The following is a 16,633-nucleotide window of genomic DNA, read 5'->3' on the forward strand; positions in this document are numbered from 1 at the left end:
TATTCTATCTTCTAATAAACGACACTTAATTATATTTAACCAATTTCAAAAATGATTTTTCATCGCATATTGGCTGATCATCATAGAAATGTCTATCAGTAGCATACTTGAATGCTTTGTTTGAGAAAATGATATAAAATCCTAACGTGATCTTAACATTACACTTTGGTTACTTTTGTATTATTATGGATCTATAATTTTATGACATGCTGGCAATCATCTGAGGTTACGATCACCGAGTGAAGACCGTAGATTCTTTCCCCTTTGTTATCTTATACTTTCTAATCCAGGCATTTTATCTTGATTATTAGTCTGGTTTTAGGTTTAGCAGACACCACTTTTGTCAGGTATGTAATTAATTTCTTTCATTGATAATATTTGTTAAGGTTCAGTATACTCGCAGCACAGAAAGCCAAGCTTGGGACTACTGGGAGTGGGAGTTGAGTAGGCGTAGTGAGGCAGAGGAGAGGAGAGTGATGTGAATCTGTGAACAAGACAAGACCGAAGTCGAAGTACTGATAACAGGACTGATAATAAGGAAATCCAATCTAATTGTTATTTAACAGAGCTTAGAAGAAATATTCAAGATGAATCTTAACAGATAATGCAGATCTGTTCAGAAATATTCAGATGTTTTCTCAGAGACTCACGAGTCGGAGTCTAGGCAGGCAAGGAAGTTGGATTCAAAACTTCCAACTTCAGGATGCAATCTCCACAGTATTGCTGAACACTGATAATGAAGGCTAATCAAACCAGAGAAAATCCCGGTTTGTTTAACATAGATCGCTCACGACGGTGTGTGTTCTAGATACATCTTCCAACAATGGATATCTAAATCTAGTAGGGACTAAGGCTAGACTAATACTACAGCTACAACTCAGACTCAGACCCAGACTAAGATCGTGCTGGGGATTCAAATTCAACCAGACTAGATACCTCAGTATAAAACCTGAATTTTAATGTCAGTGTCAGGGTCAACATTAGACCTGGTCACTTAGACTTAGATCTTTTGTCTTATGTGCTACTGTTTTTATCATTAGTTTCATTAGTATTGTGACTGTGAGCTGTGTTTGTTACGGCTGTCATTATCCCCAGACACCTGTCTGGGGATAACGAAAATTGGTTATCGGATAACGAAAAGGCCGGGCTTTCATTATCCCCAGACACCTGTCTGGGGATAACCAAATTTCGTTATCCCCAGACACATATTTGCAACTCCGCTCCTTTTAAAACAATTATCCACATTCCAGAATATGGAATGTTTCCGAATGCACATAGAAATAAGGAAAGTTAATAAAATATCTATAAAAACATAAAATTAACCAACATTAAATCAGTTGTTAGAACATAACAATATGCGTCGACTTCGAAGTGGGTGTCATGGCCGAATGGTTTAGTCGTCTGCCCTGGAAGTTTTACCAGAATCGACGTTGTGGGTTCGAATCCTGGTTCCGCCACTTTTTTTTTTTTTTTTAAAATTCTGTCTTCTTTTTACAGAACGTTGCACGGGATAAATGTCCCATTCATCCCCCCCCCCCCCCCCCCCTCCACCTTTTTTTTTTTTGTGCGAGTCTATTCTTTTCTCCTTTTTGTTAGACCTCTTGTTCCGTTCCTGAGCATGAATTTCTTAAAATTGTTTTTATTTAAAAAAAACATATTGTTTGTTTTTGTCTCCTCTATCTGACCATTTGGTCGCTCTATGAATATTTCTGTTTGTTTGCTTTTTAATTATTTATCCTTTTTAGTCACTTTTTGAGATCGGAGAGGGGACAAATATGACAATTTCCTAGGAACTAGAAAGGAACCAAGAGAGTGTCTAAAAAGAATAAATAATTAAAAAGCATACAAACAGAAATATTCAGAGAGTGACCAAATGGTCAGATAGAGGTGAAAAAAAACAAACAATAATTTTTTTTAAATAAAAACAATTTTTAGAAATTCATGCTCAGAAACGGAACAAAAGGCCAAACAAAACGGGGAAAAGAATAGACTCGCACAAAAAAAATTTAAAAAAAAAGTGGCGGAACCACAACGTCGATTCTGGTAAAACTTCCAGGGCAGACGACTAAGCCATTCGGCCATGACACCCACTTCGAAGTCGTCGCATATTGTGTATATGTAGTAACAACTCATTTAATGTTGGTTAATTTTATGTTTTTATAGATATTTATTAACTTTCCTTATTTCTATGTGCATTTGGAAACATTCCATATTCTGGAATGTGGATGATTGTTTAAAGGAGCGGAGTTTCAAATATATGTCTGGGGATAACGAATTTTGGTTATCCCCAGACAGGTGTCTGGGGATAATCACAGCGGTTTGTTATAGTTTGTAAAGTGTTACCAGGATCTACCAATACCAACAACCTCTCCTACCCTTCTGCCTTTTTTTTCTCTTTACAATGGAATTTTATCATTTGGTCATCGTGACCGATCAGCTGCAGTGCAACACAGCAAAGTGAGTTACTTGATTACTTGACTTGACTTATTCCTTTTAGCTCCATAGTTTCGAGTGTCCACCATGGATCTCCATCTGAGTCTGAGTCTGAGACAGTCTCTGGCTACCACCTTAGCCTCTCAACATTTTGACACTTTTTATTTCCACATTTGGCACTCTTTGCTGCATTGTTGGTGGGCGTTCTCTGCCGCTGGCCTTGCTGGTTCCAGTCAGCACTGACCTTGTGATGGATGAGTCTCTTAGTCTTAGTCTTAGCGTGAGTTAGGGCAAAGTGATTTGCTCTGTCTAAGGCCATTCAGCCAGGTATTCTATCTCATACCAGTCTGAGTACCTAGCCTTCTATATACAAGAGTGTGCCAGTTTTTTTGAAAGTTTAAAAGTGTAACTAAATAATGGTGATGCGATTGTCTATTGGATACATTTACTTGTGAATAACTATTTTTGTTAATGACATTTCTAAGATTCCAGTATTACAGTGCATCATGAGAATCTCGAACAAGTAATTCTCGATCACACATGTAAATTTCCCGTTTTAATCTCTCTACTTTCATTGTACTGGCAACTCAAATTTGAATGCTATTGGAGGCTAATACGGAAATCTCGAACAAAATAGTCCTTAATTCTCGCATTTGTTGATAAAATTCTTTTGCCCTATGTTTGAATTGAACGGAAACAAAAACTGCCATCACTCTCTATGATATTTGGCCTTAAATGTATTATAGTTAATGTGTTAAGCATGCGTGTCTGGAGTATGAGTGTGTGTGTGTGTAGGGGTGTGTGCGAAACATGTTTGATCAGTGTCTGATGCACGTGACGCCTCATTCTAATCCAGTACCAGCAAGGCAATGATGACATGATGAGACTGTAATTGTATTATAATGAACGAAGTGTTTATTGGTGTATGGAAGATGAGGTGAGTATAGGGGCGTGTGAGTGTTAAGTAACGATTGGTAGGGAGGAGGTACTGGCTTCGTAGGTTAAAGACGTCGCATACTGAATGTGAAATCCACAATGGGACGTGCTGGCTTTGTCTTCTTAATCTACCACACGTAAAGGGGAGCATCATTCTACCTGTTGTTGAATGAAACAAGAGGCACTTAAAGCTACACCCCATCATAATTGGACCTCACCGAATCAACTCCCGTTACCCGCCCCCCTAACATTTTTTCTTCATATTCTTTGTAAAATGAAAATACCCTACACGGAAATCTTGAACAAACAGGCCCGGTCCCAACTTGTTCGGGATTTCTGTGCTGCATTGTATTATGTAGGATCTTTGCTGGTGATCAACCCAAAATTACCTTAAGAATTAATATGGGATAAAAAAATGCTTTTTTTCTCATTGAATCATAAAGTATTGATAAATACCGTTATTGCCTGAAAATTTAGGTATCTGTGATGGATTAGGATATAGGAAAAACAGTTCAAAAGTTATAAAATTTCATCACTCACATTTTTATTTTAATGCTTAGGTAAATATCAAAATTTGTGACCATAAAACCCTTTCACAGAGCAGTCTCTTGATAAGTAGTTAAGTAGACTTACAATTGATATGGGACTTAAGAAGAGTGAGATGAAGAGGTATGATTATTTTCAGGACCACCTTCATCTTGATGAATCTGGCACAGACAAATTTAATTGAATTGTCTAGTAGTGATACCACTTTAAAATATTTTGTGACCTATTTTTAGGACAATACCAGCAAACTAAATTTTCATATTATTATGTACTTCTGGTACTTGAGCGCAAAAATGTTCATCGACTGATAATTGATGTTTTGCAATGTAATATAATTAATATATAGCGTGCAGAATCCACAAAATGCTCTAAGTTACTAAACATACATTGTATACATAGACAATAGGCAAATACTATAACTATTACTACTCAAAAAGCCTGTCTGAATAGGAATGTTTTTAAAAGTTTCACATGGACTACCGCATACCGATTTCAGAAAGAGTTGAACTGTTTTGAAATGTCATTTCATTTTTGATTGATAAGGCATAACAGTATTTTATAGTCTTGTATTCTAAAATATTGTTTTCCACCCAATATAGGAGATCAGAGCATAAGCAAATTATCATTGATTTTTGTTTGGTTGTTCTGTTTTGATTGTTTCAAGTTCAAATCTCTAACAGATATAATCATTTAGCAAAACTTTTTGTTTTGTATTAGTTTTTCAGGATGAAGAACAGAAGGGAAGATGATGGCTGCTGTAGTCGGATGTTCTTGAAATCCATCATGATTGTCTTCAACACTTTCTTTTGGGTAAATATTAGTGGATATAGTACTCTCTCCATCTATAAGCATGGCCTCCAGGAATTAAGTGTACCGTGTGTCAAGCTAGACCATACTTTTAAACTTATTCTGCTTTTCAAGCGAAGTCACTTCTTTTATGCCCTGGTTAAACAACAATAAAAACGAATTTCTTCCTTCTGAGTTTCTAAACAATAATCTGTGCAGTCTTTTGTATTTACACAATATTTAGGGGCAGCGTGACTCAATGGTACCGTCATTGCTTCTTGCCCAAAAGGTACCAAGTTAGACTACCGCCTTGTTATGTGGCCTTGAGCAAGTCACCTCGTCTTAGTTCACTTTGCAGCGCTGCACTGCGGCTGACGCCTGGGTTATTCCAGTCTTCCCTTGGAATAAACCCTTTTAAGACAAATTTCCCCTTGGGGGTTGAATAAAGGGAATTGTATTTTATTTTAATTAATTCCAAAGATTCATTACTGCTACTATTTGGATATTAATTCACGCACTGGTTGTAACAATGATACAGAGAGTAGGCTGTAGGTCAATAGAGATGCCAACTCCTATTCTTTCCACCACCCAGGATTTTCCCATTTTTAATGTAAAAATGGTCTTTAAAAAGACCGCTGGTTTGAACTAAATTTCTAATTTTGTTTCTGCCTTTCGGTGTTTATATGGTTCCCCAGCTAACCCCCCCCCCCCCCCCCAACTTTTTTCACTTTGATGAGGGAAGGTTTTCGAGAACTTCACCTTCGAGTTGTTGGCAACTCTGAACCAGGTACTTCCAGATCTTATCACAAGACAAAGATCATGTTCCATGTTATCATCAGGAGATAGAATAATGGAGCACTGATCTTGGCATTGATGGGTCGGGTAACAAAATGAAGCCATGTTGAACATGGTATGTCACTGGGTAAGACAAATTCACACTCATTACCCTACTCAACTCAGGTGTGAATGAAGACCTGGCTTTGTTGTGATGGATATTGCATATCGTAGGAATGCTGGATTCCTAAGAGGCAACTTGTACTGTTTATTGGATTCTATGTGGTCTGCTGGTGAATCTATGGATAGCCGCTCAAAATTTATATTATATGTAAAGCGCTTTGAGCACATTTTAGTGGATATTGCGCTATATAAAGCTCAATTTTATAAAGCGCAAAATTCAAAGCTCAATTTAATTTTTATCACCATGTAACAACATTATAATTATAAATTTAAATTGTATGTGTCATGCATATATCAATGGTAATACATTAACGTTTTAAAAAAATTAACTGACATTTACTTTTACAGCTGAGTGGTGTAGCCTTCTTACTAATAGGAATGGGCAGTTTGCTGCTCAGACACAGATACATCAGCTTGATGGACTCCCCTCTGTTTCCCATCACAACTTACCTCTTCCTAGGCATTGGGGGTCTTATTGTCCTCACAGGAGGCATTGGTTGTCTGGGGACCCTCAGGGAAGTTCGATGCTGTCTCTTATTTGTGAGTATGGCGTCGATATTAGCTGTATCTCAATGTTCTTAAATTATTTCGTTTAAGACAAATGTTAAGATTTATTTTATTAGAAAATATTTGATAGATTTACACCATTTTTCTTTATATAAAGTTTATTTTCTTGATAAAAACATCTTGTGTTTTGTGTATGGCTTGTTATTGTAGCATTGATATTTGTATCGAAAACGGGCCTAGAGCTGTTTTGTATGGAACAGGCATGGTATAAATGATTTACATTATTATTATTATTATTATTATTATTATTATTATTATTATTATTATTATTATTATTATTATTATTATTATTAAAGTATTGAATCACAGGTGGCTAGCAAGTGGTTGAAATTGTTGTGTGATATGTCTTATTACACATACATTGCATTAACTGCAAGCTTAGTCATTTGGCCTTGCTTTCCCAATATAAAAATATAAATAACAATGAGACATCTTTGTTTACAGTGAACGAATGTGTGTGTAATTCATTCAGTGTTGAACGATGCATCTATCCTATTATGTGACATAATAAAGTTCTCCTTATATTTCACCATTGTCACCATTCTTTATTTGCTGTTCACTAACATTTGGTAAACAGAAAGAACATACTCTAAACACTTTACAAGGGATCCATTGCTAACTGCAACACTTAACATGTAGGTTAAGACATGATGCCTGTTAGATAATATTACAATTTTTTTTTCGAACAGAGACAATGCTGTTAACACAGTACCGTAGGAGAATATGAGTAAAGAGCCTTTCCTAGGATTCAACTATGCACCACTCAGAGTGGGACTCTAGCCTAGGACCTTCTGATCCAAAGGCAGGTGTTATACCACTAGACTACATAGCCGCACCATTTTGTATGTTTATAATAATTATGTTGTTTATAATTATGTTGTGTTATGTTAATTTAACACATTTTTTTCTTTCTTATGTCAGGCTGGAGTAAAGCTCAAATGCCCCATATGTAATGTAAACTTTGCTTTTGTCTTTGTATTTTCCTTCTCAGTATGCCTTTATCTTGATGGCCATTTTCCTTCTAGAGACGTGTGTTGGGGCTTTGGCTTATTTCTACGAGAGTGCTGTAAGTAGAAGTCTTTTTGTACAAGTCACATTGTGTGTGCAACTCATTTTTATTACACCACAGAAAACCATTCCCGACACAGCCGTTTATTACACTAGAAATCTTTCACTTTAGTTTACTACCGCCTTACCCCCAATGGGAACGACCCACCGTCGATGACGGGGAGACCGTCGTGTGGTTACGTCATAACAGATGTCCAGAACGTGAAAACTGGCCTATATTTATCCCTGCAGGTAGAATGCACCGCTTGGATTTCATTGTCAGTCAGGCTATAGGACAGATTTCGTTAAATCGACATTTTTACACTGCAATTGCTGACCATACACTTCTTCCATATTTTTCTATTTTATATGGATATAACGGCCACATTTTCATCTTTAAGACGCAATTATTTTCATTGATATCAAGAAATGGTGAGTACACTTTATTCTCTCTTGAAAAATGTATATTTTTCTATTTAAAATTAACCTAAAAATATTTTTAATTGTTTAAAAAATTCAAATTGATGTTATCTGAGTTTTGTTACCCTAACACATGGTAGTAAATATAAGAGTAATAATCTACTTTTAATATGGTATTTATTTCAATGATTTGTAATGACCGGTTTTTTGCACAATGAATGTGTAAACACATCTTGTCTAATTCTTTGTTGGCTAACAAAATAGTCCCGTATTCAGGCAAACTCCTGAGACATAAGAACACGAATCCAATTGTGATGATCACGTTATTGTTGTTGTTGTTTTGTGGTGATGATGATGATGATGATGATGATGATGATGATGACGATGACGATGATGATGATGATGATGATGATGATGATGATAGCGCAGTTAGTAATCATAGTAGTAGTAGTAGTAGTAGTAGTAGTAGTAGTAGTAGTAGTAGTAGTAGTACACACACACACTCAGAGAGAGAGAGAGAGAGAGAGAGAGAGAGTGGGGGGGGGGGGGGGGAAGCGTGTGTGTGTGTGTGTTTGTGTGTGTGTAAAACTTGTGTACGCACATTTTTAGCATGGAACGATTTTTATTGCTTGTTTTCAAGTTCTCATGATTTCTCTGTGAAAATTGAACTTTAAACCTATAACTTTCACACCAATTTGCTATTCCATCTTCACGATTCGCACCTTCCCTCGATATTCTTCTACATCGCCCGTTGATACAGTCAACGGGCGTGGGAAAAGAGGGTAGATAGATATATTATGACGTGATCAAAGGTGGCGGATGATTGGGTAACATCAAAAGCCCGGTGGAATTCGCTACAAGGCCGAAGTTTCGAGGGGATATGTGATTTGAGTGGGAGGGGCTTATTTGACTTTGCCGATGACCGACTGGTGGACGATTGAAATTATAATTGTCCTTTTTCAGCAGCCAATTGGAAATGGGTAATTGTAAACATCTGATTGGCGCTTCATGGATAGAAAGTAGTTTGGAGGTCATGGGATGAAATTGCTGGAGAGGTGGAGTAAATTTGAAATGAATTGAAAGTATTTTGGGGCGTTGTCTGGGTGTCAAGTAAGACTCTCACAGACCGGTGATAAATCCTTTTTTTTTTGGCCGCAAATGCTACAGTAAACTTCTTTATCTTATTTTTGCTAAAAATATTTCAGAGTGGGTATATAGGCGGATTCCATTTTGAATAACGGGCATTTAGAACTATATTTTAAAGGAAAATTATTACGTTATTATTATTAGCAGGCATCTAGGCGATCACTATCGTATTATTACTAACAATCAATAATATTATTATAACTCTTATAATTACAATTATTATTATTATTATTATCATCATCATCATCATCAATATCAATAATAACTAATGATTTTTTTTCTTTACTCAGATGAATGGTCATACTGAAAACAAGCATTGTCTCAATGCAAATGGACTCTGCCGAATAAGCTGTGAAAGGGCTCAAATGAGATATGTGGTCAAAAAACATTTCATGCAAACTGCTCCAGAATTAGCAAGTGAAGTTCCACCAGTGAAAAAAAGAAAACAGAACGTTGGTTAATTAGAAGCTGTTTCTGTGAAATGTAACAATCAGCTGTTCCTTACAATAATCGTGAGGTTTTACGTATGTTAATAAAAAGTATTAATATATAAAATGTGTTAAGATCTAGACGTCTATACAAAGTTCAAAGGAATACTTATAACTTATTTTTACCTATGATTGTCAATTTATTTTAAAATAACAGTTCACTTTGATTAGCTGATCATTAATCCTCCCCCCCCCCCTCCCCCTCCCATCTTTTTCAATGCATTTATCACGATTTTTTATTGTCAAAAAATGGATATTATTTATTTTTTACTATTATTATTATTACAGTGGTGATCAAGAGTAAGATAAATACACTGATATTATATGATTATTACTAGTATTAGTATTACATCGATATCACGTGTTTCAACTGATTCACAATGATCATTTCTGTTATCAACGATGCTTCGGTTGATCAATAAGCAGACCATTTTCAACAAATTTCCATTTTAAGTATTAGCTATCTTGTAGGCGTCCTTTTTTTTGTCGCAGCACTTGAGAGAGAGAGAGAGAGAGAGAGAGAGTGTGTGTGTGTGTGTGTGTGTGTGTGTTTTGGTGTGTGTGTGTGTTAGTGTACATAAAACTAATTTATGCAATGTTTTACCACGAAACAATTTTCATTTTACCACCTCAGTTTAATCTCTCATCAGTTCTCTCTGACAATTGAACTTTGAACCTATAACTTTAACACAGCTGCGTCATTTCATCTTCACGATTCGCACCTCATCGCAATATTCTTTTATGTTGATTGTGGTACAGTCAACGGGGTTGAGAGAATATAGATATTGAGTGACATCATCAAAAGCGATGTGATCAAAGCTGGCGGGTGGTTGTGTAACATCAAAGACCAGTGACTGGTCCACAAGGCCTATCATATTCGTGGGTATGTGTGATTTGAGTAGGAGGAGCTTTCTTGACTTTGCTGATGACCGACTGGTGGATAATTGAAATTAGAATTGTCCTTTTTCAGCAACCAATTGGAAATGGGCAATTGTAAAAAGCTGATTGGACGCTCATGGAAAGAAAGCAGTTTGAGGGACATGGAAGGAAATTGCCGGAGAGCGTGGAGTGGGCAGGAGTAAATTATATTGAATGAATTGATAGCAATTTGGGGCGTTGGGAAGTTAAATAAAACTCTCGGAAACAGGTGATGAGTCAATTCTTCGGTCGCAAATGATTCAGTAAAATTCTTTATTCTTTCTTTCTTTCTTTTTTTTTTATTCCCTTTCTGTCAGAGTGGACATATAAAGGCGAATTCCAATTTTTTTTTAAAACGGGCATTTAGAACGATATTTTAAAGAGAAATTATTGCGTTTACCAAAATTAGCAGGCGTTTAGGTGATAGCCACTATAATATTTTCATGAAAATGATCATTATCATTATTATTATTATTATTATTATTATTATTATTATTATTATTATTATTATTATAGTTTAGATCTATACAAACGTCAAAGGAATGTATATAACATATCTTTACATAAGAATTGTCAATTGCCATTACTAAAACCAGTTCGTTTTGATCATTTGATCAACAAACCCCTACAATTCGGTGATTACGAATTTTTTAAATTGCTGTCAAAAAAGGATATGGCTATACAGGTGAGCGGATATCTCAACAATGCTTCATTACAAAACGACTTTGATTATATATTTTTACTCTGTGAATATTGATGATTATTGCAGTATTTCTCATTTATTTGTATAAACTCAGATAACTATGTAATGTTTGATTATATCGTTTGAAGTAATTAAAATTTTGGACCCATTTTTATGGTTATTTCCTATAAAATCTAATCCCAAATGATCTACTAAAATTATATCAAATAAAAGTATGTAAATCACTAGTTATGACTCTAAAATATCTTATTGCAACATCTAATAGCATCTTTACTACGCCACTTTGAACTTGAGAAAAAAATCGTTAAAATAGGAAAAGTTGCTCAGTCGCCCTTTCGGCACAGGCCGTGACTCGCCATCTGTTATGAACTAGTGTCCTGCAAAATTTACCTGTCGAACTAAAGTGAAAGAACAGTTTCCAGTTAGAATGAAATTAGGTCCTGTTTCAGGCCCTCTATTTTCCAGTTTTGGATTTACAGAAATTCTAAGACTAAGACAGATTGAGTGAGCTGTCACCAACACATCATCATTATCACTTCCAAAACCACTGCAATATCATTGTCACTGTCACCACCACCACACATCAACATTATCATCATCATCACCACCACCACTACTAAAATCACTACCATATCATCATCATCACTATCACATCTTTATCATCATTATCTCTATATTTACAACTTCCTCCTTCCTTCTCCTCCTGTTTTTTAATCTTTTTTTTTCTGCATTGTAATGATGATCTGGGGAGTTGTAGAATTCTTTTTTTATCTCATTGTTATTGTCTTCGTGACTTCCATTGAAATTTTGTCAGATGATAAATCCTTGTCATCCTCTTTATACAACATAAAGATGAGGGTGATTCTGTTTGATTTTCAGTTTATCAGCTGTTCTGTGCAAAGCAAACTTTTTATTCTTTGTTGAAATGTTGATAATAATACATTCAAGCATTGTGGGTAATCAGCGAAGTGGCATATCAAACTAATTAAGAAGTCCGCAGAGTAACTGGAAATTAGTGCAGTAAGTTGGAGCTTGTCAAAACCCGTCTTACCTGCTGGGCGCCTTTACAAGAAGTCTCTTTTCTTCTGTCTTTCTCCTCCTCTCTCCTCATCCTCTCCTGCTCCTCCTCCTCTAGTCTTCTTTTTAAATAATCTTTTTTTCATCTTTTCCCTCCTCTTCTCTTTTCTTTTTTTTCTTAAAATTTTTTTTTCTGCTCTTTATTGATATTTTATTTGTATTTCAAAATACGAAACACCAGATCCACGAGGAGCTGACTCGTAACTTGAACCAGACTATGTCAGAGAAATATTTTGTGGATAAAGCGGTTACCAGGGCAGTTGATGACATGCAAACTGATGTAAGTGCACTGTAAAAGACTTACCCAACCACTATGATTTCTCATATTTTTATACGCTGTGAGGTAAATATTATGATTATACTTGAATTGTGTTCAACCTATGCTTAAAGCACAAAGTTAAAATTTGTAAGAAAAAAAAAAAGGAGTTGTAATAGAGGTTATTGTCTCCACATAAATGAAGATCTCAGTAATGAGGCAATTGGCTGTCATCATTAAAGAGGCAAATGGCTGTCTTCAGTAAAAGAGTCAAATGGCTGTCTTCAGTAAAAGAGTCAAATGGCTGTCTTCAGTAAAAGAGTCAAATGGCTGTCTTCAGTAAAGAGGCAAATGGCTGTCTTCAGTAAAAGAGTCAAATGGCTGTCTTCAGTAAAGAGGCAAATGGCTGTCTTCAGTAAAATAAGCAAATAGCTGTCTTCAGTAAAGAGGCAAATGGCTGTCTTCAGTAAAGAGGCAAATGGCTGTCTTCAGTAAAGAGGCAAATGGATGTCTTCAGTAAAGAGGGAAATGGCTGTCTTCAGTAAAGAACAAAGCAAATGGCTGTCGTTAGAAACGAGGCAAGTGGCTGTCCTCAGTAACGAGGCAAATGGCTGTCCTCAGTAATGGGGCAAATGGCTGTCCTCAGTAATGGGGCAAATGGCTGTCCTCAGTAACGAGGCAAATGGCTGTCCTCAGTAATGGGGCAAATGGTCCTCAGTAATGAAAAATGGCTGTCCTCAGTAACGAGGCAAATGGCTGTCTTCAGTAAAGACACTCGCCAGGGTTTTAGAGTTCCGCTCTGAGCGGCGCATAGTTGAGTCCGTGGTAAAGGCTCTTTACTCACATTCTCTCACCATACTCCAGTGTAAAATGAGTCCCTGGTCTTTAACAGCGCTGCCTCTGTTGGCAAAAATAATTGTAATATTTCGCCTAACAGGCGTCATGTCTCGTCCTACTTGTTAAGTGTTGCTGTTGGCCAGGGGGATCCCATGTAAAGCGCTTTGAATATATTTAGTGGATATTGTGCTGTATTAAAGCTCAAGATTTTAAAAATGATTACGGCTTTCATAATATTTTTTTTTTTTTTTTTTGTTCTTTTCCTCTCTCGTCACAGTTTTCTTGTTGTGGTCCCAATCACTACACGAACTGGACCAACTCCAAGTGGGCCAGGATGACCAATCTGTCACAGGCTGTCCCAGACTCGTGTTGTATTTCACCTGAAATTGACTGTGGTCTCCACAGTCATCCATCCAACATCTACACTGGAGTAAGTTTCATGTTTACATGCACTCGAGCCACATCTCCCACATACAGATTTTGAGGCTGTGATGAAGTGGGGTTTTTTTTTTTTTTTTTTTTTTTTCTATCTTTTTTTTTTTTAAATATAAAAGTCAAAGATATCAAGTTATTTTTTAAAAAATCAATGAAGGTTTTTACATTTAAAAAATAAAAATTCTTAATATAGTTTTATTTTTTATTTATTTATTTTTTTTAAAAACACAGAAAGTCAAATATTTCAAGTTATTAAAAAAAAATGATGAAGAATGTTTCTATATTTAGAATTTTTTTATTTTTCTATCTTTTTTTTTAAATACAAAAGTCAAAGATATTAAGTTATTTTTAAAAAAATCGATGAATGTTTCTACATTAAAAAAAAAAATCCTTAATATAGTTAAAAAAAAACACAAAACACAAAGTCAAATATATCAAGTTATTTTTAATAAAAATGATGAAGAATGTTTCTATATTTAAAAGCCCCAAACCCCAATGTTATTATAAACATCTATTTTTTTTTTTCTCCAACAAAGTTGAATAAGACAAGGTTCAAGGGTCAACATTTTATCTCAGGCCATGGCCAATATCCATAACATCTCTTTGAATAAATTATTCTAACATTTATTACAATAATAAAGGAATAACATTCTTTCATTTATAGCTAAGACATACACAGTTTCTCAACTGATCCATACAAGAATTGAGACGTTGATGTCAAGTCAGATTTTACACAAACATTTTTTTTTCCAGTTGGACTCCATGCTGACCTTGTTGAACTATTTTATGAAGAAAGAAACAAAGAAAAAAAAATTGTCATGTGTTTATTTGATAGCATTATTTGGTTTCTATATATTTTTAGATGGACATAACGCTAACATTGATTTTTTTTTTTTAATAGAATTTTCAATTATTAAACTTGAACTTCATTTTCTTTATTCAGGTAAATTTTGACTAGTTCATGTGACAATTTTGTTTAATTTAATTTCTCTCTCTTGTCCTGCCCAGGGTTGTATTGAGGAGCTGGAACATTTTGTACGTCTGCATCTCATTTTGATAGGGGGAGTGGCTATCGGCCTGTCGATTCTCCAACTGTTTGGCTTCTGCTTCTCTTGCTGTCTGTCCAAGAAGGTCAAAGAGGAGAGGTTGGTCTAAAGTTGGCTTGGAATATCATCATCAAAAGACAGCTATAATTCTTTCTTTGAGGCCAGTCTTAGTTTCTTTCAACTCATAATTTTCTAAAATGCTGTAGAAATAACGGTTATCACCAAGTTAATTGTAACAGCAAGGCACCTGGTTCCTTTGGAAACTTGAATGGCATTGCTGCTTGCATGCTACAGCTGTTTCGGTGAAAATGGTATGACAAGATATAAGGTTGGAGCCCTTACAAAAGGTTAATTTTGCTTTTATTTTATCTCTCATCATCAAAGGGGTTTTAGAGACTTTTTTTTTTAATTTTTGGGTTTAGAATCATATAAATTACAGTGGGTAACTTTGGTTTTAGGGGAAACTTTGCCTCTTGAATTTTGGACCAATTAGAGTATATTTAGTTTTGTGGTCATTATTTCCTTTGATAAAAGTTTCAGTCATTTAACCAGGATAACAACAACAACCAAGCTGAGATGATTCAAAATGCTCCAAATTTACAGACGCAAAGTTACCCCTTAAGGTAAATTTACCCCAGTCTACGGTAATGCATTGTTAAATATCAAACCCACCAAACGCTTGCGGCTATTTTTGTAGTGAGTGGAAAGGATAAGTTATGTATTATCTGAAATTTAATGACTTGTCAAAAGATTTCAGGCAGTAAAAAGCCTGTAACAGCAGAGGGTTTGTCCTTTACGATAACAATGGCACTATCTATTATTAATGAAGGAGGTATGAAACATAAGAGGATTGAAATCTCAAAACTCATGTTGACCGAGTGAGACAGTAATCTGAATTACACAATTTTAAAAAGGATTCTATAATGATAACAATGCGTAGATTTTTAATATGCTATTTCTTTTTTTTTTTTTTTTATAGTCATGCTAGTGAGGCAAAGAAACACCTAAACGTATTTGTAAATTCCTGAACTGAAAATTTATGAATTGCAATTGTTTTGAAAGGCAATTGAAAAATTCATTTCAGTCTGGCTCTTTAAAAAAATATTATAACTACAGCCCAGCCGGGCCCAGCCTTGTGATTTTTATTTGTTAAATATATAATCATAGAATTTTGTTTGTTCATTCAAAAAAAAAAAATATCTTCTACTACATTTTGTACTCATCATTAGCTTCATCAAAAGAATTTTTAATAAACATTTATATAATAACTATTATTTTTCACCCCTGTGCACATCCAAGTAATACAAACTGAATCTTCATTTTTCATTTATTATTTTTTTACAATTCGATCATCCTAAAGGTTTTCCTTCCATCAAAACATTTTGACACGTCTGTATTGTCATTATTTCTAGTGTTTCAAATGAGCATAAAAAACAAATTGAGGATTTCAAAATATTATCTCTATATTTATAAAAAAAGAATTACTGCTGACTAGGATTGTAGACATTGTGCTTGGATGACTTGACTGTATGTGCCATTTTGGAGTTTGAAACTGGCTGCAACTTATTTATTTTGTAGAGTTTTTTTTTAATTTTTTAATTGTTTAAAAATTGAAAAAAAATTTTTGATTCTGCAATATTCATGTGTTTGATTTTAATTATTGATTTTCTTTTCAACCGAAAATTGTTGATGTATTTTGTCAAAAATGTGAAAATGTGAGGTAGGGGATTAAGTACCCATATAATGCACCATTGCAAAATAAACGAGGGTTTATTTTCTTTTCTTTCTTTAGTAATAACATTTCATCATTTTGAGACTAAAATAAGTATGACCAGAATTAAAATATTAACCCCCCCCCCCCCCCCCCCCAAAAAAAAAAAAACCCCAGAATAAATCAAAATCAAATTTAAAACATACAATTTGAATGAGGTTTTTTTTAAAAAAAGGCACAGTTATAAATCATTTTCCAGGGATTTACCATGTGCATCATAATGCTTCATTTATTTCACTAGTAAGCCACACAGAACCAAATTTC

General features: G+C 34.9%; 1 protein-coding gene across 1 annotated transcript; it reads left to right on the plus strand.

Moving 5' to 3' along the window:
• The first annotated feature begins 210 nt into the window (after positions 1-210).
• LOC144978666 (CD151 antigen-like) lies at positions 211-16,376 on the plus strand. Its single transcript, XM_078925010.1, has 7 exons — positions 211-347; positions 4,633-4,725; positions 6,007-6,198; positions 7,217-7,291; positions 12,206-12,304; positions 13,395-13,547; positions 14,561-16,376. The coding sequence occupies exons 2-7, from the start codon at positions 4,642-4,644 to the stop codon at positions 14,705-14,707; spliced, it is 750 nt and encodes a 249-aa protein (XP_078781136.1). The 5' UTR covers positions 211-347; positions 4,633-4,641; the 3' UTR covers positions 14,708-16,376.
• The last annotated feature ends 257 nt before the right edge of the window (positions 16,377-16,633 follow it).

The sequence above is a fragment of the Berghia stephanieae genome, chromosome 8, assembly GCF_034508935.2.
Source record: "Berghia stephanieae isolate SIO BIC M18660-M18661 chromosome 8, UCSD_Bste_1.3, whole genome shotgun sequence".
NCBI classification, from domain to species: Eukaryota; Metazoa; Mollusca; class Gastropoda; order Nudibranchia; family Aeolidiidae; genus Berghia; species Berghia stephanieae.